Genomic DNA, 27,679 nt, shown 5'->3' on the forward strand with positions numbered 1-27,679 from the left:
GTATGTTGTTGTTATTGTATGTGCTTTCACTGCTTTATAAAAAAATCTGACAATGGAAAAAGAGTAGTGGAGCATTGTTTATTCAATGGGTAATTTTTATTCAATTAATCATTAATCCATATTGAAATTATTGAAAATTGTGAAGTTAGATTTTAATTGTTAAAATTGTGGTTCTGAATGTACTTGAAAATTGGTGTTGAGAATTAGTTTTCATGAGAGTTTAAGGAAGGTGTTTTTAACTTTTTAGAGTAATAAACAGTTTTTTATGGGATAAATTTTGTCCCCATCTTTCAATACTTCAAACCAAAGTGAAGGATTTTTAAGAATTCTCATAAGCATTACCCAAAAAAATCAACTTAGTGTTTATTGAAGTCTTTAGCATGTGTAGATTTTTGAAGTTTGACTAGTCACATGTATTAGAATAAATTATGTTGCTTTAGCTTGCATTATGTTCCAAGTTCTAAAGCTAATTTACTGCACTTTTATTAGGCTTAGCTTGTTTAGAATTGTCTATATGTAAAGCTTCTTTCTTTTGTTTTTTTGTTTTTCTAGAGCTGCTTTATTTTTATTTTTTTAATTTAAGTATTTTAACATTTTAAAAAATCATTTAAATAAAAGAAATTCATATAAAAGGATCGAACAAAAAAGAAAAAGAAGAGGGTGTTGTCTGTTTCAATAATCTTATTGGGTTACAGTAAGACCACTATGTGTTATTATTAACTAATGAAACAATATACACCAATTCTTGTAAGCAAGTCTTAGAAAAATTAGTTTATTGCAAAAAAAATATTTTAGTCAACAGTAAATTCAGATATTTGCTTCAGACGTTTCTCTTTCAACTGTATTTATAAACCCCAACATAAAAGAAGGCGTTGACTGAGATAAAGCTTAGGCTTAGGTTTGGTTTGGTTAGGTTAATTTTGGGTGTCTTATGTTTCAATTTTGTCTTCATGTTTTAACATGGTTGTAATGTTTCAATTTCCTATAGATTGCATTCTACACTTGTTTTGTTGTATTGCTGATATTCAACTCTTTTATGAGCCTAGGAAATTTGTAGTGATTCTTCCATATGTATGTGAATGAATTCTGGGTAATATTGTTCACTGCTAGTTGCATGATATTGCTGAAATTTTAACTAATGGTTTGCAATTGAATTTCTTGATTTTGCAGCTGTATAGGCAGTATACATAGATAATATCATTTTTCTTTTGATGGTATATCAATTTGCGCTATCTTAAATGCAAGTAGTACTGTTATTTCATACAAAATATTGTTTGTGGACATCCTGAGATGAATTTGAGGGGACAAAGGAGTGAAAAATGCTTGTTTTTTTATTGGTTTTTGTTGGAATTTTTTTTCTTCTGTAAAGCTATTTAATTATTTGTATAATGTATGTATTATAAGTTCGTGGACATTCTGAGGTGAATTTGAGATGGTTTTGAGTGAAAAATAGCTTGTTTTTTTACTGGTTCTTTTTAGAATTTTTTTGTGTAAAGCTGGCTAATTATTTGTATCCTGTATGTATTATAAGTTTGTGGACATTTTTAGAGGAAGTCATTGAGTTACTTTGTTTCAGGTCATAACTCTTGGAGATCAACAAAGGTTTGGAGTACAGGAACTCAAGAAGCACTAGAATCAGAGTCTCATGTTTCAGGTCACCTAGGACAGATCGTATACTAGTCATATTTTTACTCTATGTATATATTATTGATCATAGATTTATGACCAGAATTAAAGTCTCATATTTTTGCTCTATGGAGATTAAATTGGTTTTGATATTTTTGAATGAGAATTGTGACAATGACAATTAATTGGCTTTGATATTTTTGAATGAGATTTGTTACAATGACAATGAAGTAGTTTTAACTCTATTTTTTGCTCTTCCCCTTATGTTGGTTTATTTACCCAGATTGAACATATTTGAATTGCATTCCCAATTTCTCTTTTTTGGGTATCAATTCAAGCGATGGCATTATGATTTTGGAATCTACACTCTCGGGTTTTAATTGATAAAATTCAGTCAATTTATTTTGCATCAAACACATGGGCAAAATGGTAATACTAATTACTTCAAAATTTTAATATTTTAACGGTTACTGATTGTTTTTTAACATCGGAGGCAAATTGGTAATTTAAATTTTATACATAGTTGGGGATATATTGGTAATTACATAGCTAAAAGGGGGTATGTTGGTAATTACATAGTTAAAAATGGGTATATTGGTAATTAAATGCGTTGACAGGACATATAATAATAATAAAACAATTCCTATCAACAGTTAAGAGCATTTCCGTCTTTACTGTTATAATTACTGTACTTGACGAAATTTACTAACGGAAGTTGACAAGTGGGTGGTAATTTGGTGTTTTGAAACGTTTTGGGCGCAAAAGTCATTAAGGAAAACCTTGGGTGGGAATAGGTTTACTCTCTAAATTTTCTTAGGTTAGCCGTTCATTGGTGCACCACGTCATCTTACTTTACACATCTGGACGGCTACAAATTGTTCACGAGGTGTTTATATTGTAAAACTAAAAAGCGGAAAGGAATAGCGGTTTGAGTTTATAAAAAAAAGCCGCGTTATTAAAGCTCATATTCCCCAAAATCTCTCTGTGCAGCAATTGAGTGGTGAAGAAGCACAACTAGTTAATCTTAAAATCTCTGCGTTAATTTCATATGTGAGTGTGGAAGGGTATCTTTTTCTCGTTTAATATTTTTGTTTTGCCTTTTTTTTGTTTGGGTTGCTAAATGCTCACCTCCTGTTTGTGAAAATGCGTAATTGGACTGAACTTCTGCTAATATATATATATATAGAATGGTGGGTCTTTCTGAGGGAGAAAAGGAATTTATTAAAGGTGGAATTGCACAAGACCTCCGCTCCGATGGTCGCAAGAGACATACTTACAGACCCATTTATGTTGAAACCGGTGTCATTCCTCAGGTTCATAATTTTCAATGTGTATTTTCTTCTTTTAACTGTTCTGTTTTTTAAGCTTTATATTTTACATTTTTTCACGACAGGCAAATGGTTCGGCAAGAGTAAGGTTAGGGGCGACGGATGTTATTGCTAGTGTCAAGGTGCTTTTTTTGGCCTAAAGTCAAAATGACAAGTGTCGCACATATGGATATAATTCTTTTCTTTTTTACGTGTCAATAGTTTTGTTGTATCTGTGTAAAACTTTCGTAGTTGTTTCTTTTGAAACTTGCCATTTGTATATAATTGCAGGCTGAACTTGGAAAGCCAAGCTCGTTGCAACCTGATAAAGGGAAGGTTGCTATATTTGTTGATTGCAGCCCAACTGCTGCCCCAATGTTTGAGGTTGGATACTTCGATTGCACTTCTTTTTAAGTATTACTACTGCATTTGATAGTGGTCCTTTGTAATGTGTAGAAATTTTGTGATCTTATATAATCTCGATTAAAGCAATCAGTTTTCTGTAATAATCTACATACCCTTGTTTGTACTACCCAGTAAACCTCTCCTTTCTTTAAACAAATTTCAAACATACCAGACACAAATAATAACTACTTTAATTTTTAATTTCTCTTATAACTTCTCATCTTTCTCTTTTATAAAACAAGAAAAGTAGTATTGGACGTCCCAAGTAGCATTCTAAATTTGTCATCTCAAATAATTTGTCTTCTTATATGACTAATCCATATCATTTGCCGCATTAGCTTGTTATTTATACTAATGCCACTTAGAAAGACATCACTTGGGAAACAAATTTTTGGATGTTACTTGAGATTTGTGGATTGAGACAAAAATTAATCATAACGAAGTCATCATACAGGGTTTTAAAATATGAAAAAAAACTAATGTGTTTAATAGAATACGACAGATAAAATATAATTGATTAAAATGTTTATTTGTTGTTAAAATTTTTAAAGTTTAATTATGATTTATATTTGTCTCGCCTAAACTGAATTCTTGGCTATATTCATGTTTCTAGCACAATCATGTAAATTTGTTTTGAATTCATGTTTAGTATTGTTGCCTTAATCATATACATAATTTTAACCTGCTGTGTAATTAACAATTCATTGCGATTCTTTAAACTGTTTTCATGTCCTTTCAATATCTATATCATTGTTTATAAGTTAATTCTAGTGACTTATGCGCAGGGCAGAGGAGGTGAAGATCTGTCAGCAGAACTCTCCGGAGCTCTTCAGCGTTGTCTCTTGGGTAGTAAAAGTGGAGCAGGTCTGTATGAATAGAGCAAGAAAGGCAATTATAATTTCTTTCATCACAAATCCTTTTGCTTTTTCGGAAATTCCTGCATTAAAATAACACTGTTAAATAATATATTCTTACATCTAGTTCTTGTTGTTTCAATTGATTATGGAGCTATTTAATGTATTTCAGGAGCTGGAATTGATCTATCATCTCTAGTAGTTGTGGAAGGAAAAGTTTGTTGGGATCTTTATATTGATGGTCTAGTTGTTAGTGCAGATGGAAATGTTCTGGATGCTCTTGGCGCTGCCATTAAGGTAGCCTTTTTGCATATATCTGTGTATATTCTGTTTTCACGTCGGCAATGGAAATGTTTGATCATTTCTAGGATACTTGCGACTATTTTACTTATGTTAATACATAATACTGATTCACCAACTTGCTATTCCAAAGGCTGCTTTGAGCAATACTGGCATCCCAAGAGTCAATGTTGCAGCCGGTGCAGCAAATGATGATCAACCAGAGGTTGACATAAGTGATGAAGAATTTCTGCAGTTTGACACGTCTGGAGTTCCTGTCATAGTTACATTAACAAAGGTGCTTCTTCAGACTGTTGTATCTTTTGCAAATGACAAGTCATCACAATGTTTGCCCTTCTCTTTTGTAGGTAGGAAAACATTATATAGTAGATGCTACATCAGAAGAGGAATCGCAAATGAGCTCGGCAGTTTCTATTTCTATCAATAGGCAAGGGCACATTTGTGGTATGACCAAACGAGGAGGTTTGGGCTTAGATCCAAGTGTCATTCTTGACATGGTATCTGTTGCTAATTTTGTAAGCAGGCAGCTATTTGACAAATTGGACTCTGAGATATCTGCTGCTGAAGCTGATGAAGATGAATCATGATGCCCTCCTATGTGTTGAAATTGATTGACCTAAACTTTGACCGTTCTGATTGAATGTGGATGGTAAAATATAGAATTCAGTATTTGTTGTATGCTAAATTGGAATTTTCAATGGGGAGAGCAAGTGTTTCTACCTTGTGCGATTGTTTCAGTGGCAGGGGCGAAAGCAAACGTGCAGGCAATGTTTTAAAACTGGCTCGGCTCGGTCGTTTGAACCGGTTAAACCGAGACCCGGCCAAGCCAGGCCGGGTGAGCCTTAAAACCGGTAGAATTAGTCTGCCCAGCTTCACCCGCGGTTGGATCGGGGTACTGTAGCACCCGTCGGTCCAACTGTTATTTTTACAGAAACCGGGTAAATGCTAAATTACAAAATTTAAAAAGTAAAAATATTAACTAAACCCCTGTTATATAAAAATTAAACATTAAACCCCCCATAACTAAACCCCTATTACATAAAAATTAAACATTAAACCCTCCATCCCAAAGTAAATATCAAGTTATCACTTATCAATGATTTCCCCTCTATTTTCACGCCACTTCTCTCCCTTTTGGTCTGAACGATTTCATCATCCACCAAAGTCTCCCCTTCACTGTTGAATCTTGTTGCTTCAGCCTTTTCCGTCAATTGCATAGTTTGTCATTAGTTGGGGTACCACGAATCTCTTCCCATTTTGCAATCTCTTCTCTTTCCTCTCTTCACTCTTTTTCATCGCTGATCTAATATGTTCATCCGTAATTGTCGATCTGGGAGCTACACCGTTGTTACACCGTCGTTCTCGTCTTCTTCTTGCTCAAGAACTGTCGCCAGTCGTGATCTCTTCTTCGTTCTCATCTTCTGCTCTGTTCATCTGTCACAGTTGAGCTCCACCTCTCCGACAGTCAATGACAGCTCGTCTTCACCAGCACCAAGTAACCATTTTTTCACATTGATTTGTATTTTCATTTCTTAATGTGATGGCTTGGTCTCTGTTTGGTTGCCAAGAAATTGTAGAACGTTTATGGTGATTGAAATAGTCTGGTTACAGGTGAAACGTTTATGGTTGAAATAGTCTATTGGATTTTGATGACGTTAATATTGGGTGACTTAATTTTGCAACATAGTTACACTAGTATGAAATAAGGCATTCAATGATGCAATTAGAAATTAGAACTTCTATTTTTTCTTCAGCACAGGTGATGTAAACACACTACAATCTGATTGCAGAACTTGTAATTCTTTAACTTAGAAGGATACAGATCCATGGAGTATAGATTTTGCTCCTTAACCTCTACCATTTCTCATGTCTTGTTGATNGTCTTGCTTGGTTTTAAAGTAATAAAAAATTACTATAAACTTTATTCCCATTAGTAATTACTGTCGATAAAATAATAATAATTAGCGTTGATAAAATAAGAATAATAAGATTAACATCTTAGAGGTAGTATTAAAATATTATTGGGATTTAATTTTATAGTTATTTTATCTTTAATTAAATATAATTTCTTACACAATTATCATAGAATGTCTACCAAATAATAATTACTCAAATGCCTTAAATTGAAAATTTAGCAACACTTCAACTACAAAAAAATTTAAAAGTTAATAAAATATCCTCGGTCACCCAAAACCACTATTAGCCATCATTGGCAATCACTTGATCGGAGTATGATTGATAGGATCTGACCGATTATCTGTCGATCTAACTTTTTTGACCATATCGAAGGTCAAAAATAGCCAAATAGTTATGGATCTGGTCAAAAACAGCCAGAATAGATTTGTTCATATCTTTTTTGAATAGATATAGCTAGAAACAACTAGATCGTCATAGATTTGGCTGGTTCGATCTGGTCAGAAACAACTAAAACAAAGCATTGTCAGCCAGATCTCATCGATCATTTGCTGTTTGAACGACTTTAGTCAACAATCGATAGTGATATTTGCTGGTTAAGGGTATTTTGTTAAAATTTAAACTTTTATTGTTAGGTATTTTTGCTAAATTCTTGTTAAAAGAATTTATTTAAATAATAATAATAATATAAAAATAAAAAACAATTCCAAAAAAGTCTCTATCAATAATATTTTATTCTTTCTAGTTAAACATCTTAATTATTTATATTCTTTAATCTAATAAATATATTAATATAATATTCATGTATAATCTTTAAAATTATCTATCTGCAAGGTAATTTTTATTATTATGTTAATATAATATCAATAATGCTAGGGACACCGAAAAACCTGCACCGAATTTTTGTACCGGCCTACGTGTAATGCGTTTCTAATTTTTTTAACAATTTTTTTCTAGTGAACGGCCGTCCATCAAATTTGGACGACCGTTCACTCACATGGACGCCCGTCCATATTATATGGACGGGCGTCCATATACAAGGGACGGGCGTCCCCATGTAAAGGACGCCCGTCCATAAATAAAAATTTTTATAAATATTTGGGACGCCCGTCCNATTAGTTATTCTTATATTTGTTACAATTTTACTCCTTATTAATAAAAATTTTGGACAATAATGTCTTTATTTTAAAATTAATTTACAATAATCTACCATTACAATTTTGCTCCTCTTAAATTAAGTTGTTAGACAATAATGTCTTTATATTTAAAACAAATGGTGGACTACCATCACCGACAACTGGTCAACCACCGCCTGCCGCCGTTGGGAGCCGTTGGAAAGCGTCGGGAGTTGACGATTTGGCCTTTTTGAACCATATTGATGGCTGAAAACAGCCAGATGGCCATTGATCTGACAGGAAAATGTCAGATTTATTCTAGCCATTTCCAGTTAGATCGATGTATCTAGCAGTTAACGGTCAGATCTGGCTGTTAGCGACCATTGATCTAGGTGTTAATCCATCGATCTGGCAAAAAATGACTAGAATAGATCTAGCTAGATCTACGGCCATGTCGACAACTGCCGACAATTTTCAATGACTTCCGATGACTCTCAACAGCGGAAGGCGGTGATGGTTGGCGATCGACAGTGACTTGAGGTAGGTGGGGGTAATTTTGTTACAAATTAAAGTTTTATATAAACTGTGGTGTTTTAGATAAATTTGAAATGTTGGGGGTTAAAAGAAAATATTCAAAAATTAATAATAAAAATAATATTATATTAATATTTAAAAATGAAGGTAATTTAGTAATTTAAATAACATACCTACCAATTTATTTTTCCCAACCAAACACTGTTTTTGAAACCGATCGGATGAGAGACCCAGTAAGATGACCGGGTCGTGGGTCAACCGATTGGACCGCTTGGTTGGACCGATGACATCAGCATACTGACATCATGCTTAGATCAGAAATAAAAGATGAACCTGAAAATTTTAAACCCATTTTTATTATTCAAGATAAAGTAAGAAAATTTAAACCCTTTTTTATTGTTCAATATAAAGAAAGAAAATTAAATTAAATAGAAGAAAAAACAAGAAAAAAGGGACGGATTTACAATCCAAAATAGCCACCTAAACTAACGTCAAAGAGGTCTATACAAGAAAGATGGCAGCACAAAACCTTTGGAGGACTTCAGGAGAACCAAAAAAAAATTGCACATGTTGTACACAAAAAACACAGCCCCCAAAAAAAAAGAGCCCAACACCAGTACCACAAAAGCAAACTCCAGCAAAGGATTGCAACTCCAAAGTATGAGTCCAAACCGAAGGAATCCCAAAGCCACAACTGCAGACTTCCAGTAGCAGAGAGCCGCAGAAGAGAAGACTCCAGCACCCCTGAAAAAGGCCCAAATTTCGGCACCACAACGGCAAAAATCCACAAAGAATTGCAGCCCCCAACAAACGCAAAGACCAAAACAACAACTACATGAATCTAGAGCAGAGAGCTACAGAACTAAAGACTCCAGACACGCAAAAGAAGAAGAAGCTGAGGGGAAAAGCCAATACAACTAGCAGACCCAAACATAAAACTCTCAACCAAAAGGGGAACAGACCCAGGCACCAACACAAAGAAAAATCCAAAAAGCTATTGATGTTGGATGGGTGTTCCGGTGTTTGTTTCTTTGCTTGTTACTCTACCAGTCTTTGAACTTGAAGAAAAACTGACCTTGATGAGTTCGATCTCCTTCCCAGTTCGTTCTCCCTACTCACGTGGTGTCGATACTGCCGAAGTCACGATGTAAATGGATGCTGCACTTTGGAGATGAAAATGGAAGTTGCGGTTTGGAGAAAAGAAGAACGAAATGACGCAAATTAGGTTTAGGAATTGGTTTTTCAACAAAGCTACATACACCGAAAAAGTTGCACCGAAATTCTATACCGGTCTACGTGTAACGTGTCTCTGAATTTTTTTATAATTTTTTTTGGACAGCCGTTCACTCACATGGACGTCCGTCCATATTATATGGACGGATGTTCACTCACATGGACGCCTGTCCATATTATATGGACGGGCGTCTACATACAAGGGACGGGCGTCCCCATTTGAAGGACGCCCGTCCCTCATTAAAATACAATTAAAAAAAATTTATAAACATTAGAGACGACCGTTCATCCGTTATGAACGGTCGTCCCTTTGTTTTGGACGGGCGTCCGCAAATAAAGGACGCCGTCCTTAACCAAAATATAAAAATAAAAAAAATAAAAACTTTGGGACGGCCGCCCATAAATTTTGGACGGCCGTCCCTTGCGTTTAGACTAGCGTCCCTTAAGTTTGGACGGGCGTCCATCCATACTTTAAAAAAAAAAAAAAAAAAAAAAATTTTAAACGAAACAAGGAGTGGCTGCCGCTCGTTCTTTCTTGAAGATGAAGACGCAGCAGTGGCTGCTGTAACGGCTGCTATGGACAATCCTCAGTTTTCTTAAATGATAATTTGAAATTAATGGAATGAGGGTGCAATCTAACTCTAGCACCACTTGCAATCTCAACAAATCGTTTTCCATTTTTATGAGGTGGACACAACCTTGCCACCATTGGATACAAACCAGCCACAAGGACTGCATGTAGTATGCCTAGCACATGTGCACTCTGGCTATAGCTTGAGACATCTTCTGGAATAAACCCATTCCTAACTAATTCTGTCTAAAGCTGCTTACGCATACCAAGCAGCATATTCATGATGCTTGAAGAGACGAAATACTGAGAACAAAACCGTGCTTCTTGGCCCCTCTATTTTGCATTCCTCCAGCACTCAAAAGCTGCTATGACTGCTAGCTGATCACTCTGCCCACCATACAAATGAAGCAAGCTCAAATTTAGCAGCAGTTGCTCTCTTATTTTCATTTGATAACATAGGAAGGGTAAACAGATCCCTATAGTCAAAAGCACATGCAAGTGTCAAAGTTGGGTCTAGACAGTTCATCATTATGGCAAAGAAAAACATCTTGCTCATTAATGGATGAACGGAAATAGAGCAAAGTTGGGTCCTGTTCGGGGCTGAGAGCAAAATGAAAATGGTGGAGAATCTATGCAAAGTTGGTATCGTATCTGTGGGGGACGACAAGGTTAGCTGCTGGAGATGGTGGCCAGAGTGCAATACACTTACGTTGGGCTAGGATGAGGGTTGTCTTCCAGCTTGAGTTCACCACGGGGGGGAGGAAGTGCACAGTTTGCAGTTTGCAATCCTATTATAGTTCGCGTGCGTGTAAGCCTTAAGAAGACGAAGCTGGTTTAGAAGAGGACTGCAAGTGGTTTAGAAGACGAAGAAGAAGAGGTTTAGATTTTATTTTTTTTTTAAGTATGGACGGAAATGGACGCCCGTCCAAACTTAAGGGACTGGCGTCCATTCCTAATAGACGCCAGTCCAAACGCAAGGGACGGCCATCCAAAATTTATGGACGGCCGTCCCAAAGTTTTTTTTTTTTATATTTTGGTTAAGGACGGACGTCCCTTATTTGGGGACGCTCGTCCAAAACAAAGGGACGATCGTCCATAACGGATAAACGGCTTGTTAGTGTATATTAGTGTATGCCCTAGAAGCCATTCGTGTTGTCGGTTTCAGAGCATTTTGTCTTGTATCTATATATATCATAAATAATAGAAGAAAGAGTTCTTCAATTCATATATGTAAATTGCTTCATTTATTCAGTCATGCATTTAAAATAAAGTATGTATATGAATTGTCCAGATGATTCATTTAATAGGTAAATGAATTATCGAAAAGGGTTCCCTACGGAAGCAATATAAATTTGGGCAACTATATTGTACAGTAGGCATACCGGATGCTTCCGAAAGATATCATGAGTTGATATAAGTACGGATGACGATGATAGTCATGTCACTGGGGCATTGGTATGGATTAACGGTTGGTGAACTGTTTTTCNAAAGATTACCCATTAATAATGGACGAAAATGATGGCAGTATAGGAGATGATATTGGAGTTTAGAAGGCAAAGAAAGATCCTGAATCCTGATAAATGGTAGTGAGTTCAATAGAATAAATATATAAAGCAAGATTCAATTTACAGTAACTAACATTTATTTAAATCTTTCTAGAGGTGATGAGGTGACCAAACCAACAAAAACAATACACTACACTGCTGACTTACAATATCTAAATTTTGAGTAAACGACTATTTTCCCACCAAGGTTTGCCTTAATACAATTTCCCACCCAAAAAGTTTCAAAACACCAAATTACCATCCACTAAAAAGTTCTGTTAGTAGTTTTTGTAATGTAAAAGGGTATAATGGTCAAACAATGGGTAAAAGTAAGGGCATTATTATCAAATAATATTTTAATAAAAAAAATTTGAAATTGAAGTGTGAGGTTGGGACTTGGGCTATTGACGAGTGTCCATGAGAGTTGACATTTGAAAGAAATGGAAGAAGGCTTGACATTTGAAAGAAAAGGAAACTGAAACGCTGATGACCTTTGAAAGAAAAGGAAAAGGAAATGTAACGTTTGCGTGTTCTAGAAGCGGCGACTCTTGGGTTTTTAGTTAACATCTTCGACTGAGATAAAGCTTAGGCTTAGGTTTGGTTTGGTTAGGTTAATTTTGGGTGTCTCGTGTTTCAATTTTGTCTTCATGTTTTAACATGGTTGTAATGTTTCAATTTCCTATAGGATTGCATTTTACACTTGTTTTGTTGTATTGCTGATATTCAACTCTTTTATGAGCCTAGGAAATTTGTTCCATATGTATGTGAATGAATTCTGGGTAATATTGTTCACTGCTAGTTGCATGATATTGCTGAAATTTTAAATAATGGTTTGCAATTGAATTTCTTGATTTTGCAGCTGTATAGGCAGTATACATAGATAATATCATTTTTCTTTTGATGGTATATCAATTTGCGCTATCTTAAATGCAAGTAGTACTGTTATTTCATACAAAATATTGTTTGTGGACATCCTGAGGTGAATTTGAGGGGGCAAGGAGTGAAAAATGCTTGTTTTTTTATTGGTTTTTGTTGGGATTTTTTCTTCTTCTGTAAAGTTGGTTAATTATTTGTATAATGTATGTATTATAAGTTCGTGGACATTCTGAGGTGAATTTGAGGTGGTAAAGAGTGAAAAGTGGCTTGTTTTTTTACTTGTTTTTGTTGGAATTTTTTTTTTTTTTCTGTAAAGTTGGTTAATTATTTGTATATTGTATGTATTATAAGTTTGTGGACATTCTGAGGTAAATTTGAGATGGTTCTGAGTGAAAAATGGCTTGTTTTTTTACTGGTTCTTTTTAGAATTTTTTTGTATAAAGCTGGCTAATTATTTGTATACTGTATGTATTATAAGTTTGTAGACATTTTTAGAGGAAGTCATTGAGTTACTTTGTTTCAGGTCATAACTCTTGGAGATCAACAAGGGTTTGGAGTACATGAACTCAAGAAACACTAGAATCAGAGCCTCATGTTTCAGGTCACCTAGGACAAATCGTATACTAGTCATATTTTTACTCTATGTATATATTATCAACAAAGCTACGGACACCGAAAAAGTTGCACCGAAATTCTGTACCGGCCTACGTGTAACGCGCCTCTGAATTTTTTTATAATTTTTTTCTAGTGAACGGCCGTCCATCAAATTTAGACGGCCGTTCACTCACATAGACGGGCGTCCTCATTTAAAGGACGCCCATCACTCATTAAAATACAATAAAAAAAAAATTATAAACATTAGGGACAACCGTTCATCCATTATGGACGGTCATTCCTTTATTTTGGACGGGCGTCCGCAAATAAGGGACGCCCGTCCTTAACCAAAATATGAAAATAAAAATAAAAAAAAACTTTGGGACGGCCGTCCATAAATTTTGGACGGCCGTCCCCTACGTTTGAACTGGCGTCCATTATTCCCTTAAGTTTGCCTAATGGACGCCCGTCCATACCTAAAAAAAAAAAAAAAAAAAAAATCTAAACCTCTTCTTCTTCGTCTTCTAAACCACTTGCAGTCCTCTTCTAAACCAGCTTCGTCTTTTTAAGGCTTACACGCATGCGAACTATAATAGGATTGCAAACTGCAAACTGTGCACTTCCTCCCCCCCGTGGTGAACTCGAGCTGGAAGACAACCCTCATCCCAGCCCAAAGGAAGCATATTGCACTCTGGCCACCATCTCCGGCAGCTAACCTTGTCGTCCCCCCCAGATACGATACCAACTTTGCATAGCTTCTCCGCCATTTTCATTTTGCTCTCAGCCCCGAACAGGACCCAGTTTTGCTCTCTTTCCGTTCATCCATTAATGAGAAAGATGCTTTTCTTTTCCATAATGATGAACTGTCTAGACCCAGCTTTGACACTTGCATATGCTTCTGACTATAGGGATCCGTTTACCCTTCCTATGTTACAAAATGAAAAGAAGAGAGCAACTGCTGCTAAATTTGAGCTTGCTTCATTGTACGGTGGGCAGAGTGATCAGCTAGCAGTCATAGCAGCTTTTGAGTGCTGGAGGAATGCAAAACAGAGGGGTCAAGAAGCATGGTTTTGTTCTCAGTATTTCGTCTCTTCAAGCATCATGAATATGCTGCTTGGTATGCGTAAGCAGCTTTAGACAGAATTAGTTAGGAATGGGTTTATTCCAGAAGATGTCTCAAGCTGTAGCCATAATGCACATGTGCCAGGCATACTACATGCAGTCCTTGTGGCTGGTTTGTATCCAATGGTGGCAAGGTTGCGTCCACCTCATAAAAATGGAAAACGATTTGTTGAGATTGCAAGTGGTGCTAGAGTTAGATTGCACCCTCATTCCATTAATTTCAAATTATCATTTAAGAAAACTGAGGATTGTCCATAGCAGCCGTTACAGTAGCCACTGTTGCGTCTTCATCTTCAAGAAAGAACGAGCAGCAGCCACTCCTTGTTTCATTTAAAATGTTTTTTTTTTTTTTTAAAGTATGGACGGGCGTCCCCGTCCAAACGTAAGGGACGGTTGTCCCAAAGTTTTTTATTTTTTTTATTTTCATATTTTGGTTAAGGACAGGCGTCCCTTATTTGCAGACACCCGTCCAAAACAAATGGACGACCGTCCATAACGGATGAACGACCGTCCCTAATGTTTATAAATTTTTTTTTATTATATTTTAATGAGGGACGGGCGTCCTTTAAATGGGGACACCCGTCCCTTGTATATGGACGCCCGTCCATATAATATGGACGGGCGTCCATGTGAGTGAACGGCCGTCCAAATTTGATGGACGACCGTTCACTAGAAAAAAATTGTAAAAAAATTCAGAGAGGCGTTACACGTAGGCCAGTACAGAATTTCGATGCAACTTTTTCGGTGTCCGTAGCTTTGTTGATATATTATTGATCATAGATTTATGACCAGAATTAAAGCCTCCTATTTTTGCTCTATGGAGATTGAATTGGCTTTAATATTTTTGAATGAGAATTGTGATAATGACAATTAATTGACTTTGATATTTTTGAATGGGATTTGTTACAATGACAATGAAGTAGTTTTAACTCCATTTTTGGTTCTTCCCCTTTAAAACTTGTTGGTTTATTTACCCAGATTGAACATATTTGAATTGCATTCCCAATTTCTTTTTTTTTTGCGTATCAATTCAAGTGATTTGCATTATGATTTTGGAATCTACACTCTTGCTGGGTTTTAATTGATAAAATTCAGTCAACTTATTTTGCATCAAACACATGGGCAAAATGGTAATATCAATTACTTCAAAATTTTAATATTTTAACGGTTACTGATTGTTTTTTAGCATTAGAGACAAATTGGTAATTTAAATTTTATACATAATTACTTAATTAGTGATATATTGGTAATTACATAGCTAAAAGGGGGTATGTTGGTAATTACATAGTTAAAAAGGGGTATATTGGTAATTAAATGCCTTGACAGGACATATAATAATAGTAAAACAATTCCTGTCAAACAGTTAAGAGCTTTCCGTCTTTACCATTATAATTACTGAATTTGACGAAATTTAGTAACGGAAGTTGACTAGTGGGTGGTAATTTGGTGTTTTGAAACGTTTTGGGTGCAAAAGTAATTAAGGCAAACCTTGGGTGGGAAAAGGTTTACTCTCTAAATTTTCTTAGGTTAGCCGTTCATTGGTGCACCACGTCATCTTACTTTACACATCTGGACGGCTACAAATTGTTCACGAGGTCTTTATATTGTAAAACTAAAAAGCGGGAAGGAATGGCGGTTTGAGTTTATAAAAAAAAGCCGCGTTATTAAACCTCATATTCCCCAAAATCTCTCTGTGCAGCAATTGAGTGGTGAAGAAGCACAACTAGTTAATCTTAAAATCTCTGCGTTAATTTCATATATGAGTGTGGAAGGGTATCTTTTTCTCGTTTAATATTTTTGTTTTGCCTTTTTTTTTTTTTGGTTGCTAAATGCTCACCTCCTGTTTGTGAAAATGCGTAATTGGACTGAACTTCTGCTAATATATATATATAGAATGGTGGGTCTTTCTGAGGGAGAAAAGGAATTTATTAAAGGTGGAATTGCACAAGACCTCCGCTCCGATGGTCGCAAGAGACATACTTACAGACCCATTTATGTTGAAACCGGTGTCATTCCTCAGGTTCATAATTTTCAATGTGTATTTTCTTCTTTTAACTGTTCTGTTTTTTAAGCTTTATATTTTACATTTTTTCACGACAGGCAAATGGTTCGGCAAGAGTAAGGTTAGGGGCGACGGATGTTATTGCTAGTGTCAAGGTACTTTTTTTGGCCTAAAGTCAAAATGACAAGTGTCGCACATATGGATATAATTCTTTTCTTTTTTACGTGTCAATAGTTTTGTTGTATCTGTGTAAAACTTTCGTAGTTGTTTCTTTTGAAACTTGCCATAGGGTGAACTTGGAAAGCCAAGCTCGTTGCAACCTGATAAAGGGAAGGTTGCTATATTTGTTGATTGCAGCCCAACTGCTGCCCCAATGTTTGAGGTTGGATACTTCGATTGCACTCCTTTTTAAGTATTACTACTGCATTTGATAGTGGTCCTTTGTAATGTGTAGAAATTTTGTGATCTTATATAATCTCGATTAAAGCAATCAGTTTTCTGTAATAATCTACATACCCTTGTTTGTACTACCCAGTAAACCTCTCCTTTCTTTAAACAAATTTCAAACATACCAGACACAAATAATAACTACTTTAATTTTTAATTTCTCTTATAACTTCTCATCTTTCTCTTTTATAAAACAAGAAAAGTAGTATTGGACGTCCCAAGTAGCATTCTAAATTTGTCATCTCAAATAATTTGTCTTCTTATATGACTAATCCATATCATTTGCCGCATTAGCTTGTTATTTATACTAATGCCACTTAGAAAGACATCACTTGGGAAACAAATTTTTGGATGTTACTTGAGATTTGTGGATTGAGACAAAAATTAATCATAACGAAGTCATCATACAGGGTTTTAAAATATGAAAAAAAACTAATGTGTTTAATAGAATACGACAGATAAAATATAATTGATTAAAATGTTTATTTGTTGTTAAAATTTTTAAAGTTTAATTATGATTTATATTTGTCTCGCCTAAACTGAATTCTTGGCTATATTCATGTTTCTAGCACAATCATGTAAATTTGTTTTGAACTCATGTTTAGTATTGTTGCCTTAATCATATACATAATTTTAACCTGCTGTGTAATTAACAATTCATTGCGATTCTTTAAACTGTTTTCATGTCCTTTCAATATCTATATCATTGTTTATAAGTTAATTCTAGTGACTTATGCACAGGGCAGAGGAGGTGAAGATCTGTCAGCAGAACTCTCCGGAGCTCTTCAGCGTTGTCTCTTGGGTAGTAAAAGTGGAGCAGGTCTGTATGAATAGAGCAAGAAAGGCAATTATAATTTCTTTCATCACAAATCCTTTTGCTTTTTCGGAAATTCCTGCATTAAAATAACACTGTTAAATAATATATTCTTACATCTAGTTCTTGTTGTTTCAATTGATTATGGAGCTATTTAATGTATTTCAGGAGCTGGAATTGATCTATCATCTCTAGTAGTTGTGGAAGGAAAAGTTTGTTGGGATCTTTATATTGATGGTCTAGTTGTTAGTGCAGATGGAAATGTTCTGGATGCTCTTGGCGCTGCCATTAAGGTAGCCTTTTTGCATATATCTGTGTATATTCTGTTTTCACGTCGGCAATGGAAATGTTTGATCATTTCTAGGATACTTGCGACTATTTTACTTATGTTAATACATAATACTGATTCACCAACTTGCTATTCCAAAGGCTGCTTTGAGCAATACTGGCATCCCAAGAGTCAATGTTGCAGCCGGTGCAGCAAATGATGATCAACCAGAGGTTGACATAAGTGATGAAGAATTTCTGCAGTTTGACACGTCTGGAGTTCCTGTCATAGTTACATTAACAAAGGTGCTTCTTCAGACTGTTGTATCTTTTGCAAATGACAAGTCATCACAATGTTTGCCCTTCTCTTTTGTAGGTAGGAAAACATTATATAGTAGATGCTACATCAGAAGAGGAATCGCAAATGAGCTCGGCAGTTTCTATTTCTATCAATAGGCAAGGGCACATTTGTGGTATGACCAAACGAGGAGGTTTGGGCTTAGATCCAAGTGTCATTCTTGACATGGTATCTGTTGCTAATTTTGTAAGCAGGCAGCTATTTGACAAATTGGACTCTGAGATATCTGCTGCTGAAGCTGATGAAGATGAATCATGATGCCCTCGTATATGTTGAAATTGATTGACCTAAACTTTGACTGTTCTGATTGAATGTGGATGGTAAAATATGGAATTCAGTTTTTGTTGTATGCTAAATTGGAATTTTCAATGGGGAGAGCAAGTGTTTCTACCTTGTGCGATTGTTTCAGTGGCAGGGGCGAAAGCAAAGGTGCAGGCAATGTTTTAAAACTGGTTTGACTCGGTCGGTTGAATTGGTTAAACCGGGACTCGGCCAGTCAGTCGGGCCGAGTGAGCCTTAAAACTGGCAGAATTAGTCTGCCTAGCTTCACCCGCGGTTGGACCAAGGTACTGTAGCATCTGCCGGTCCAACCGTTATTTTTACAGAAACCGAGTCAATGCTAAATTACAAAATTTAAAAAGTAAAAATATTAACTAAACCCCTATTATATAAAAATTAAACATTAAACCCCCCATCCCAAAGCAATTATCAAGTTATCACTTATCAACGATTTCCCCCCCATTTTCACGCAACTTCCCTCCCTTTTGATTTGAACGATTTCATCATCCCTCGGAGTCTGCCCTTCACCGTCGAATCTCGTTGCTTCAGCCTTCACTGTCAACTGCATAGTTTGTCGTCAGTTGGGGTACCATGAATCTCTTCCTATTTCGCAATCTCTTCTCTGCCCTCTCTTCACTCTTCTTCACTGTCGATCTGCTATGTTCATCTGTCATCGTCGATCTGGGAGCTACATTGTTCTTACATTGTCGTTCTCGTCTTCTTCTTGCTCAGGAACTGTCGCCAGTCATGATCTCTTCTTTGTTCTCGTCTTCTGCTTTGTTCATCTGTCACAGTTGAGCTCCACTTCTTATGCAGTCAACGGCAGCTCGTCTTCACCAACACCAAGTAACCATTTTTTCACATTGATTTGTATTTTCATTTTTTAATGCGATGGCTTGGTCTCTGTTTGGTTGCCAAGAAATTGTAGAACGTTTATGTGATTGAAATAGTCTAGTTATAGGTGAAACGTTTATGATTGAAACAGTCTATTGGATTTTGATGACGTTAATATTGGGTGGCTTAGTTTTGCAACATAGTTACACTAGTATGAAATAAGGCATTCAATGATGCAATTAGAAATTAGAACTTCTATTTTTTCTTCAGCACAAGTGATGTAAACACACTACAATTTGATTGCAAAACTTGTAATTCTTTAACTTAGAAGGATACAAATCCATGGAGTACAGGTTTTGCTCCTTAACCTCTACCATTTCTCATGTCTTGTTGATTTTTGTTATGCCAAAGCCCGTTTACAACTATAATCTCTTCATTATAATTTATATACTGACTAAAGTTTGTCCAAACAAAGCAAGAACTCGAGAAAGGAGATACCCAAATATGCATGCACAAAAGATATACAAAGAGGTGCATACGCAGAGGTTTGCCAATGTTAAAAAAGAAATCACATATTTCTTTCAAAGGAATGTTACAATGCCCTCAAGGAAATGATGTCTAACATAAATGGACAGTAGAAATTATAGTTAATGGATCTCAAAACGGGCAGTAGAAATCATAAATTACCATACTATGATGACATAGTGATGAAAACTACAATATATCCCCATAAAAAGATAGAAGACAAAATTAAAAAATACAAACTTACTTGAGGTCATGACTAACAACAAGTATAGTTAATTCTTTCTTCCGATGCTTCAAAAGCTTCACAAGATCTGCGCGTGCCTTCCAATGTAATTTTTCCAAAATTGCATAAGCGATTAAATAACTACCGAAGATCAAAGACATAATGTGCAAGCAGTTTAGTAACATAAAGCTGTAGATTACAGGGATCATGCATGCTTAATTATTAGATTGACTTCTGATGCTGTCTAAATTTATATATTTACACAAAAAGGAACAATAATTCAGAACATTAGCACTGAATGCTTAGAGGGAATATAATGCTTTAATAATCCGAACGCTGCTGTGTGCTATCCTAATAGCCTTATTTGTTATTTGTGTCGCCAGGGTAGAGATCAAGATTAAAGACAAAGAATATATCATCATCTAGGTCTTGTCAACAATCTGCTTCCGTAGATGTTTCACAAACTTTTCGAGGAAGAAATGATATAGCATGGGGACATGTTAATGAAGGCGTGGATGAAAATGGGAAGAAGATATTAACATGTCTTTATTGTGGCAAGATAATCAGAGGTGGAGGAATTTATCGAGTGAAATTGCATCTAGCGGGTATAAAGGGAGAAGTTGGAAAGTGCCCTAAAGTTCCTTTTGATGTTAAATTCAAGATTGAAGAAGCACTAAATGAAATTGGGGCCAAGAATAAACAAAAAGTTGAACTTCGTAAGAATGTCAATCCTTATGGAGCTAGTGTACAACAATTTGAAGGTGATATGTTAGATGAAGATCAAGAGTGTGAAGAGGTTTCTCCATATAGTCAAACTTTCGACACGTGCATCTGAGGTTACAAAGTTTGTGTATAATCATTCCTTTGTGCTAGCTTTGTTGAGAAAAAAACAGGTTATATACCTTTATCTCATATGTTTATAATTTACATTGTCAAGACATATTATATATGTACATTTTTTAATAATTTACTAAGTACTAACATCTATTGTCTATCACTTGAATATGGTTGGACAGAAATTATACGCCTAGGTGCAACCCGTTTTGCCACAACTTTCATTGCATTAAGCAGCCTACATCAACACAAACATGACTTGCAATCTACAATGACAGATAGAACTTTTGTGGAGTCTCGATATGCAAAAACTAATAAAGGCAAAGCCTTTATTTCCATAGTTCTAGATAACCAGTTCTGGGATGACATTGGTATAATTTCCAAAGTTGTGAGTCCATTGATGCGTATGCTCTGGATTGTAGACTCAGATGAGAGGCCTTCAATAGGATATGTGTATGATGGCATGTACAGAACGAGGATGGGATCAAGAAGCTGTTTAAGAACAAGAAAAATTTGTACAAGCCTTATACAACAATTATTAAGATGTGTTGGGATAGGATGTTGCGCTGTGATATTCATGTAGCAACATATTATTTGAATCCTGTTTTTAAATATGACGAAGATACTTTTTCCAAAAAACTTGAGGTCATGTATGGTTTCCTTGACACTATTGATAATAAAGCAAATGCATTCAAAATGAGCAAGACAACGTTACTGGAGGAGGGTAGATTAGATCAAGACCATCTAGAAAGCTTTTCTCGTGAGCTTACTCTTCAAACTTGCAAAACTACACGGCCGGGTATGTAATAGTTATTAACTTTTTAAGTCTAATTTTTAAGTTATGATATTGTGTTTATTTCTTATGTAATTTATACTTTTTTTCTCAATTAGATGAATGGTGGAGGACATTTGGGTTTAGTGCTCCAAATTTGCAAAAGTTTTCAATCAAAATTCTAAGTCAAACTTCGGCCTCTTCCGGATGTGAGCGAAAATGGAGTGTTTTTGAACGCATACATACTAAAAAGAGGAATAGATTGGAGCATCCACAGTTGAATGATTTGGTTTTCACTCATTATAACTTGCGTTTGCAAAATAGGTATAAAGTCTTCTTCATTTTGTTATTTTCATTGATGTCTTTATTGGTCATGATTTGAATATTTAATTCTGTTATTTCAGGAGTTGTTACAAGAAAATTACATATGATCCTATTGATTATGAGAGTATTGATAAAACTGAATGGTGGATAGTTGATGAGGAAGAGGAGGTTGGTGAGCTTAATTATGATGAATTGGAACAATCATTATATGGAGAAGGAGCTATTCCTATAGATGGTGGTGATCACCCTTCTTATTATGACTCAACAAATGCTTAAGAAGGTTGTTTACAATTTTTTAAGCAATTTCAATTTGGTATTAGCTACTTTATATTCAATTAGTTTAAATGGAAAGATTTAACTTATGGTTTTCCTTTTTTGTTGGAATTTTTTGTAGATGATGTCGTCGATATTAATAATGATGACGATCATCTATCAGGTGGTGTGTGAATTGTGAATTTTAATTGAGGATGAAATGATGGATTGAAGACAATTGGGTGAAGATCATTTTTTGTTAGAATGTTGAAGTGTTGACTTGAAAGTTGAAACAACTATTATGTGATTTTTCTTCATTCATTTTGTTATTTTGATTTGTAATTTGTTGTATTATTAATGTAATGATGTTTGATGATGTTTTGCTAAGGACTTTTTATTCTGGAGTTTATGATTTGAAGCCAAATTTTGGAAATTAGCATTCTGTGGACTTGGCCACCTTGCCGGGTTTTGTCACAGGTCGATTTTTAAAACATTGGGTGCTGGTTGGGTGGGATTTTGAAATAAAAAAGTCATCTTAAAAATATTTCAAAAAAAGTTTATCATGAAAATTTATCCTTTTTAAACAAATATACCCCTACTGTTAAAATTTTAAATCGTAAAAAATTTTCAGGTTTGACCCTCAACTGGTATGAAATTTCATAGTTTTGTCATTGTTCTCTACAATAAAATTTCAGTACAAATTATGCATTTAAGATGTTTATTCTAATACAGTAACATTATATATATAAAATAAGTATTTAAATTTATTTATTAAGTGAAGTGAGTTGATGTCTTAACACCAAGATATATTAATTTGAAATATAAAATTGGGAGTTTAATCATAAATGTAAATTATTTCTATGAGTTTGGCAGTAGTTAGAATGATGGGTATTGATCTATTGTTCATCTTCATTGTTTGTGTCATCTACCATTACAAGCTGCAAGTAAGGCTCAAGTAATCGTTATAAAAATCTTGATGCAGATTGCAGACATACCAACCAAAACTTTGGCATGGTGGTGGAAGACCTTTGAATTGACTCAGTTTTTGGTGCAATGCCATTCAACTAGCACGTATATTTCCTGTTAAATAGCACACTATTATTTATAAATGTGTCATATTAGGGTTGAAACATTTCACATGATTAATTAAACAGATTTAAAAGTAAATACGAAACGACGCCATTTGTTAACATGAAATATCAACCTTATTTGAATCGATGACTCTTTATTTTTCGTGATTCCAAGTATTTCTAGAATCAACGGATTATAAAAACTTCATTTTATTACATTAAACCAATTATTTAGCAATTTAAAAAATTATAAAAAAAATATATATTGGTTGAAAGTGATATCGTCTAAAACAACGAAGAGAAATATCAAACTGAAAAAGATAGGGATCAAAATTGAATTTTCGTCTAAAGCAATGATGTCGAGAATACTATAATTATAAGTTGGAAATGTAAAAAAACTAAAAAATTGTGAGGTAATGTCACTATTTTTAGAAAAGTATCATGTATCTTCTTGAGATAAAAAAAAAAAATCTGCGTAAAATTACAAAATTAGATCATCATTTAGGGTTGACTCAATTTTCGGTGCCATGCCATTCAACTGGCACATATAGATGTTAAATTCAATTGAAGTTATCAATTTCAAAGACTTGATAAGGTGGGTTCTTTTCCACAAGGAAAAAAAACGGTGTTTACTGTTAATCAAAGTCAACCACTCTATAACTGCACCGTTTAATCTTTTATCGTCACAAATTAGTTGAAGACCCACCCATTTTACCAAACTAAATAGAAATAATAGTTGAACTTATTCTTAATAATAATAATTTTTCTGCTTTCTTAACATCCACCGAACTAGTATAAAAGTATAATCATAAACACATCTAGCATCCACAACAAAGTTACATTTCTCTGCAAACAAAATGTCAATAATGCTCCAAATGCCATCACTTCCTGTCTTCTTGATTTCTGTTCTTTTCTGGTTGATGCTTGTTAGATATTGGAAGAACTCCAGAGTTACAGGGAAGGAGCTTCCAGGGCCTAAACCACTGCCTATTATAGGGAACTTGCATCAATTGTCAAGAGGCTTACCACATCATGCTTTGACAACATTATGCAATAAACATGGCCCTGTCATGAAACTACAACTTGGTCAGCTTGTTGTTGCTATCATTTCTTCACCTGATGCTGCCAAAGAGGTGTTAAAGACTAAAGAGATAAGTTTCGCGCAGAGGCCTGAAGTGTATGCCGTTGAAGTCATATCATATGATCATTCAAGTTTTGTGTTCTCTCCCTATAATGATTATTGGAGAGAAATGAGGAAGATATCTGTAATGGAGCTCTTAAGCGCTAAGCGTGTCCAGTCATTCAAATCAATCAGAGAAGAGGAGGTATGGAATCTTATTGAATTCATTTCTTCATCTGAGGGACTTGTAATAAATCTCAGTGAGAAGATTTTTGCCATGACAAATAACGTGGTTTCGCGGGCGGCTTTTGGTAAGAAGTGTAAAGATCAATATGATTTTACTTCACTGCTTGAGGAAATTATGCACCTTGCTGGAGGCTTTGACATTGCAGATCTGTACCCTTCTCTTACATTTCTTCGAGCCATTACTGGGATCAAACCTGCATTAATAAAAATTCAGAAGAAGATGGATAAGATTCTTGAAGATATTGTCACCGAACATAAGTTGAAAAGATCAGCTAATACCAATGGCAATGATGATATAGTTGACACACTTCTCAATTATGAAGAGGCTAATAAGAATGAATTTCATCTCACAATTGATCAGGTCAAAGCTGTGACTATGGTAAGTCAAGTATACTCTTTGTGTTCTCCTAAAACATATGCTAACAAGAACTATTATTGAACAAGTATGAATTTTTAATTCTTTGCAACTTGTATCTATTTCCAGGACATTTTCTCTGCAGGGACTGAGACTTCAGCAACGTCAACAGAATGGGCTATGTCAGAGCTGCTTAAAAACCCGAGAGTAATGGAGAAAGCGCAAGCAGAGGTAAGACAAGCATGTGAAGGAAAGAGCAAAATTGGGGAGGCGGATGTTCAAAAACTAGATTACTTAAAAGCTGTTGTTAAGGAAACTTTCAGATTGCACCCTCCAGGTCCTTTAATTCCAAGAGAAGCAAGGGAATGCTGTGAGATTAGTGGATATACAATACCAGCTAAGGCCAAAATCCTCATTAATATTTATGCAATGGGGAGAGATCCGAAAATATGGAAAGATCCTGAAAGCTTCCAACCAGAGCGTTTTGAAGGATCTCCAATTGATTTCAAAGGGAACCACTTTGAATTGATTCCATTTGGTGCAGGTAGGAGGATTTGTCCTGGCATATCATTTGCAACTTCTAAGATTGAACTTGGTCTTGCTCAAATGCTTTATCACTTTGATTGGAAACTCCCAAATGGGATCAAACTAGAAGACCTGGATATGACAGAGAATTTCGGAATAACAGCTAGAAAAAATTGTAATCTGCAAGTGATCGCTACCACTCGTATTCCTTTCCAGAAATGATGCATTTTTAACATGTTATTAAGAAAACGTTCTGGGTATTGCACCTAAATTTTGTGCTTCTCCAACCTAGCTATTTTATACCATTTCGAGTGAAGCAGACACAAAATAAATTTCTCAAAATACAAACGAACAACTTTTATTTCAATAGAAACATTGTTCATTGCTTTTCCGGTTGGATCATAAGTGTAACGCCCAAAAAAGTTTGTAATGTTTTATAAAATTTTAAATGATGAACTCTAGGTTACTTTAATTTATGATATGCTTAGTAGATACTTCTGTAATATGTTTCCGCCTCTTCAAGTTTCAAATATCTGAAGAGTACTCTAGAATTTGAATGTTTTTAATTTGAAGTTGTTACAATCTATTTCTTGAAATTTATATGATTTTTGGCAAGAAAAAATAGGGGTGAGCGGTTCTGGGTACCCTACATTTTTTGGGGAAATCGGAACCGAAACCGCACAGTGCAAGTTCTTAAATTCAAGGAACCAGAACCTAAAATGCAGGTTCCGGTTCCTTTCCCGGGTACCCTATAAAAAATCAATTACCCCCTTATTAGTTTAAAAAATGATAAAAATACCTTAAAAGTTTACAAATATACCCCTAACAAATTTCGATTACTCATTCATTTGTGTCCAATGTAACTCATAACCTTTAATCTCTAGACAACACTTGAATTCAATCAATTTATCACAATTCACATAAAATTCCTCAATCAAAACCAAAACACAAACAATTATTCATCACAATTCACATCAAATAACTTCACTAAAATCATTCAAACAAACAACAATATAAAAAGTTAGAAACTGTCACCAACTTCTTTGATTCTCCCACTAATTTCAATCACTACAATTATAAAAATACAAAACAATCCAAAAAGCATAACATGACTCATGTCTAATGCTCCAAATTAGGCGTGGATGTTCCTTCGCTAAGTGATTGAAGTCCAATCATTTCTACAAAATAAACACAAGAAAGTCAATTAGTAGCTTCAAAAAGTAAAAACATTGAATAAATTTATTTACTAATAACTTAAAATAAATTTAAGAGATAAGAATATAATCGTTACTTAGTTAGATACTATACCCGCTTCATAAGCCTCTATATCCTCCAAGTCATCTTCATCTAGAGTTGGTGCACATTTCAACCAATCGCTTGTACAAATCAATGATTCAACAACCACAGAGATAAAGAACTTCGAAATTTATCAAGTACATGACCCGATGTACTAAAAGCTGACTCGGAAGCAACTGTAGACATCGGGATTGCAAAGAGATCTTTGGCCATACGCGAGAGAACTGTATACTTTGATGCATTTGCTTTCCACCATTCCAATACATTCAAGTCAGACATTATGGATTCACATTTATCATCAAGGTACCGGTCTAACTCTGACTTGGCAGCATCTTGTACCTCTACCTACATCTCTTCCACATATGCCGATCTCAGAGGGTCGGGGACAATACCACCACGCTGACTACTAGCAACAGTTAAAGGTTGATCATTTCCGCTTGTTGGACAAGAACTAGAAGCTTGACTTTCATCTAAATTTGATGGAAGTCCTTTATAAAATTCAAACAATTCTTGTAACACATGTCTCACGATTCCAAACATCCTTTCAGCCTTTTCGTCGTCATTAGCATATATCTTTTTTTTTTGTCGCACCAACTCACATAATTCATTTTATTTCTGGGATCTAACACGCTGTAGTCAACACTATCACGTTCATTTTGTCAAGACTCCCAAAATACTTGTTAAATTTCTCCCTCATTTTAATTGACATTGCATTAAGACAAACATTAGAGTCTTTCTCCCAATCATTTAAAGTAGTGACAATGCCTGCAATTTCATGAAAATAATTGTTAGAAGTCACATAGTTGGACCCTGGCATCCTGGTTGGAGCTTCATAAAATTTCCTTAGGAACTTGGCAAACACAGTTGCATTTTCCTAATCTTCATCAAAAGGAACATCATATGTCATTTCAACCAAGTAGTTGGAGTCCTCCTCTTCCAACATTTTAAAAGGTTTTTTGAATTTGATTGCCGATTCCAACATGAGGAAAGTCGAGTTCCATCGAGTAGCAATATCAAGACACACCGTACCTTTATAACCTATCCTTTCTTCTTTGACACATTTCTCAAAGATTTGGCTTCTACTGGTAGAACTCCTCACATACTTAACCGTATTACGAATTCGGTTAACAGATTCCTCAAT

General features: G+C 35.1%; 3 protein-coding genes across 7 annotated transcripts; all 3 read left to right on the forward strand.

The window, feature by feature from the left end:
* The first annotated feature begins 2,541 nt into the window (after positions 1–2,541).
* LOC116123225 (exosome complex component RRP42-like) lies at positions 2,542–5,080 on the forward strand. Of its 2 annotated transcripts, XM_031409025.1 has the most exons (8): positions 2,542–2,676; positions 2,813–2,939; positions 3,020–3,076; positions 3,225–3,317; positions 4,124–4,202; positions 4,365–4,489; positions 4,626–4,769; positions 4,840–5,080. In XM_031409025.1, the coding sequence occupies exons 2-8, from the start codon at positions 2,814–2,816 to the stop codon at positions 5,077–5,079; spliced, it is 864 nt and encodes a 287-aa protein (XP_031264885.1). In that variant the 5' UTR covers positions 2,542–2,676; position 2,813; the 3' UTR covers position 5,080. The 2 variants fall into 2 exon arrangements, with proteins under 2 accessions (XP_031264885.1, XP_031264884.1); XM_031409024.1 differs by lacking the exon at positions 3,225–3,317.
* A 10,544-nt stretch (positions 5,081–15,624) lies between these two features.
* On the forward strand, positions 15,625–18,252 carry LOC116123158 (putative exosome complex exonuclease RRP42). Of its 4 annotated transcripts, none has more exons than XM_031408966.1 (8): positions 15,625–15,768; positions 15,889–16,015; positions 16,096–16,152; positions 16,287–16,379; positions 17,186–17,264; positions 17,427–17,551; positions 17,688–17,831; positions 17,902–18,252. In XM_031408966.1, the coding sequence occupies exons 1-8, from the start codon at positions 15,755–15,757 to the stop codon at positions 18,139–18,141; spliced, it is 879 nt and encodes a 292-aa protein (XP_031264826.1). In that variant the 5' UTR covers positions 15,625–15,754; the 3' UTR covers positions 18,142–18,252. The 4 variants fall into 4 exon arrangements, with proteins under 4 accessions (XP_031264826.1, XP_031264828.1, XP_031264829.1 ...); XM_031408968.1 differs by having other exon boundaries at positions 17,514–17,551; XM_031408967.1 differs by having other exon boundaries at positions 15,632–15,754.
* Positions 18,253–23,820: 5,568 nt separating this feature from the next.
* On the forward strand, positions 23,821–25,847 carry LOC116123130 (premnaspirodiene oxygenase-like). Its single transcript, XM_031408931.1, has 2 exons — positions 23,821–24,741; positions 24,847–25,847. The coding sequence occupies exons 1-2, from the start codon at positions 23,854–23,856 to the stop codon at positions 25,462–25,464; spliced, it is 1,506 nt and encodes a 501-aa protein (XP_031264791.1). The 5' UTR covers positions 23,821–23,853; the 3' UTR covers positions 25,465–25,847.
* Positions 25,848–27,679: the final 1,832 nt, after the last annotated feature.

This window comes from Pistacia vera, unplaced genomic scaffold (genome assembly GCF_008641045.1).
Source record: "Pistacia vera cultivar Batoury unplaced genomic scaffold, PisVer_v2 Contig140, whole genome shotgun sequence".
NCBI lineage: Eukaryota > Viridiplantae > Streptophyta > Magnoliopsida > Sapindales > Anacardiaceae > Pistacia > Pistacia vera.

Excerpts from the sequence above, each read along its gene's own strand:
- LOC116123225 (XM_031409025.1), top strand. The coding sequence starts at position 2,814 with ATGGTGGGTCTTTCTGAGGGAGAAAAGGAATTTATTAAAGGTGGAATT. Across the intron at positions 3,318-4,123 it reads CTGCTGCCCCAATGTTTGAG|GGCAGAGGAGGTGAAGATCT; the intron begins GTTGGATACTTC and ends ACTTATGCGCAG. Across the intron at positions 4,770-4,839 it reads TCATAGTTACATTAACAAAG|GTAGGAAAACATTATATAGT; the intron begins GTGCTTCTTCAG and ends TCTCTTTTGTAG.
- LOC116123158 (XM_031408966.1), top strand. Across the intron at positions 16,153-16,286 it reads ATGTTATTGCTAGTGTCAAG|GGTGAACTTGGAAAGCCAAG; the intron begins GTACTTTTTTTG and ends AACTTGCCATAG. Across the intron at positions 17,552-17,687 it reads CTCTTGGCGCTGCCATTAAG|GCTGCTTTGAGCAATACTGG; the intron begins GTAGCCTTTTTG and ends GCTATTCCAAAG.
- LOC116123130 (XM_031408931.1), top strand. The coding sequence starts at position 23,854 with ATGTCAATAATGCTCCAAATGCCATCACTTCCTGTCTTCTTGATTTCT. Across the intron at positions 24,742-24,846 it reads AGGTCAAAGCTGTGACTATG|GACATTTTCTCTGCAGGGAC; the intron begins GTAAGTCAAGTA and ends ATCTATTTCCAG.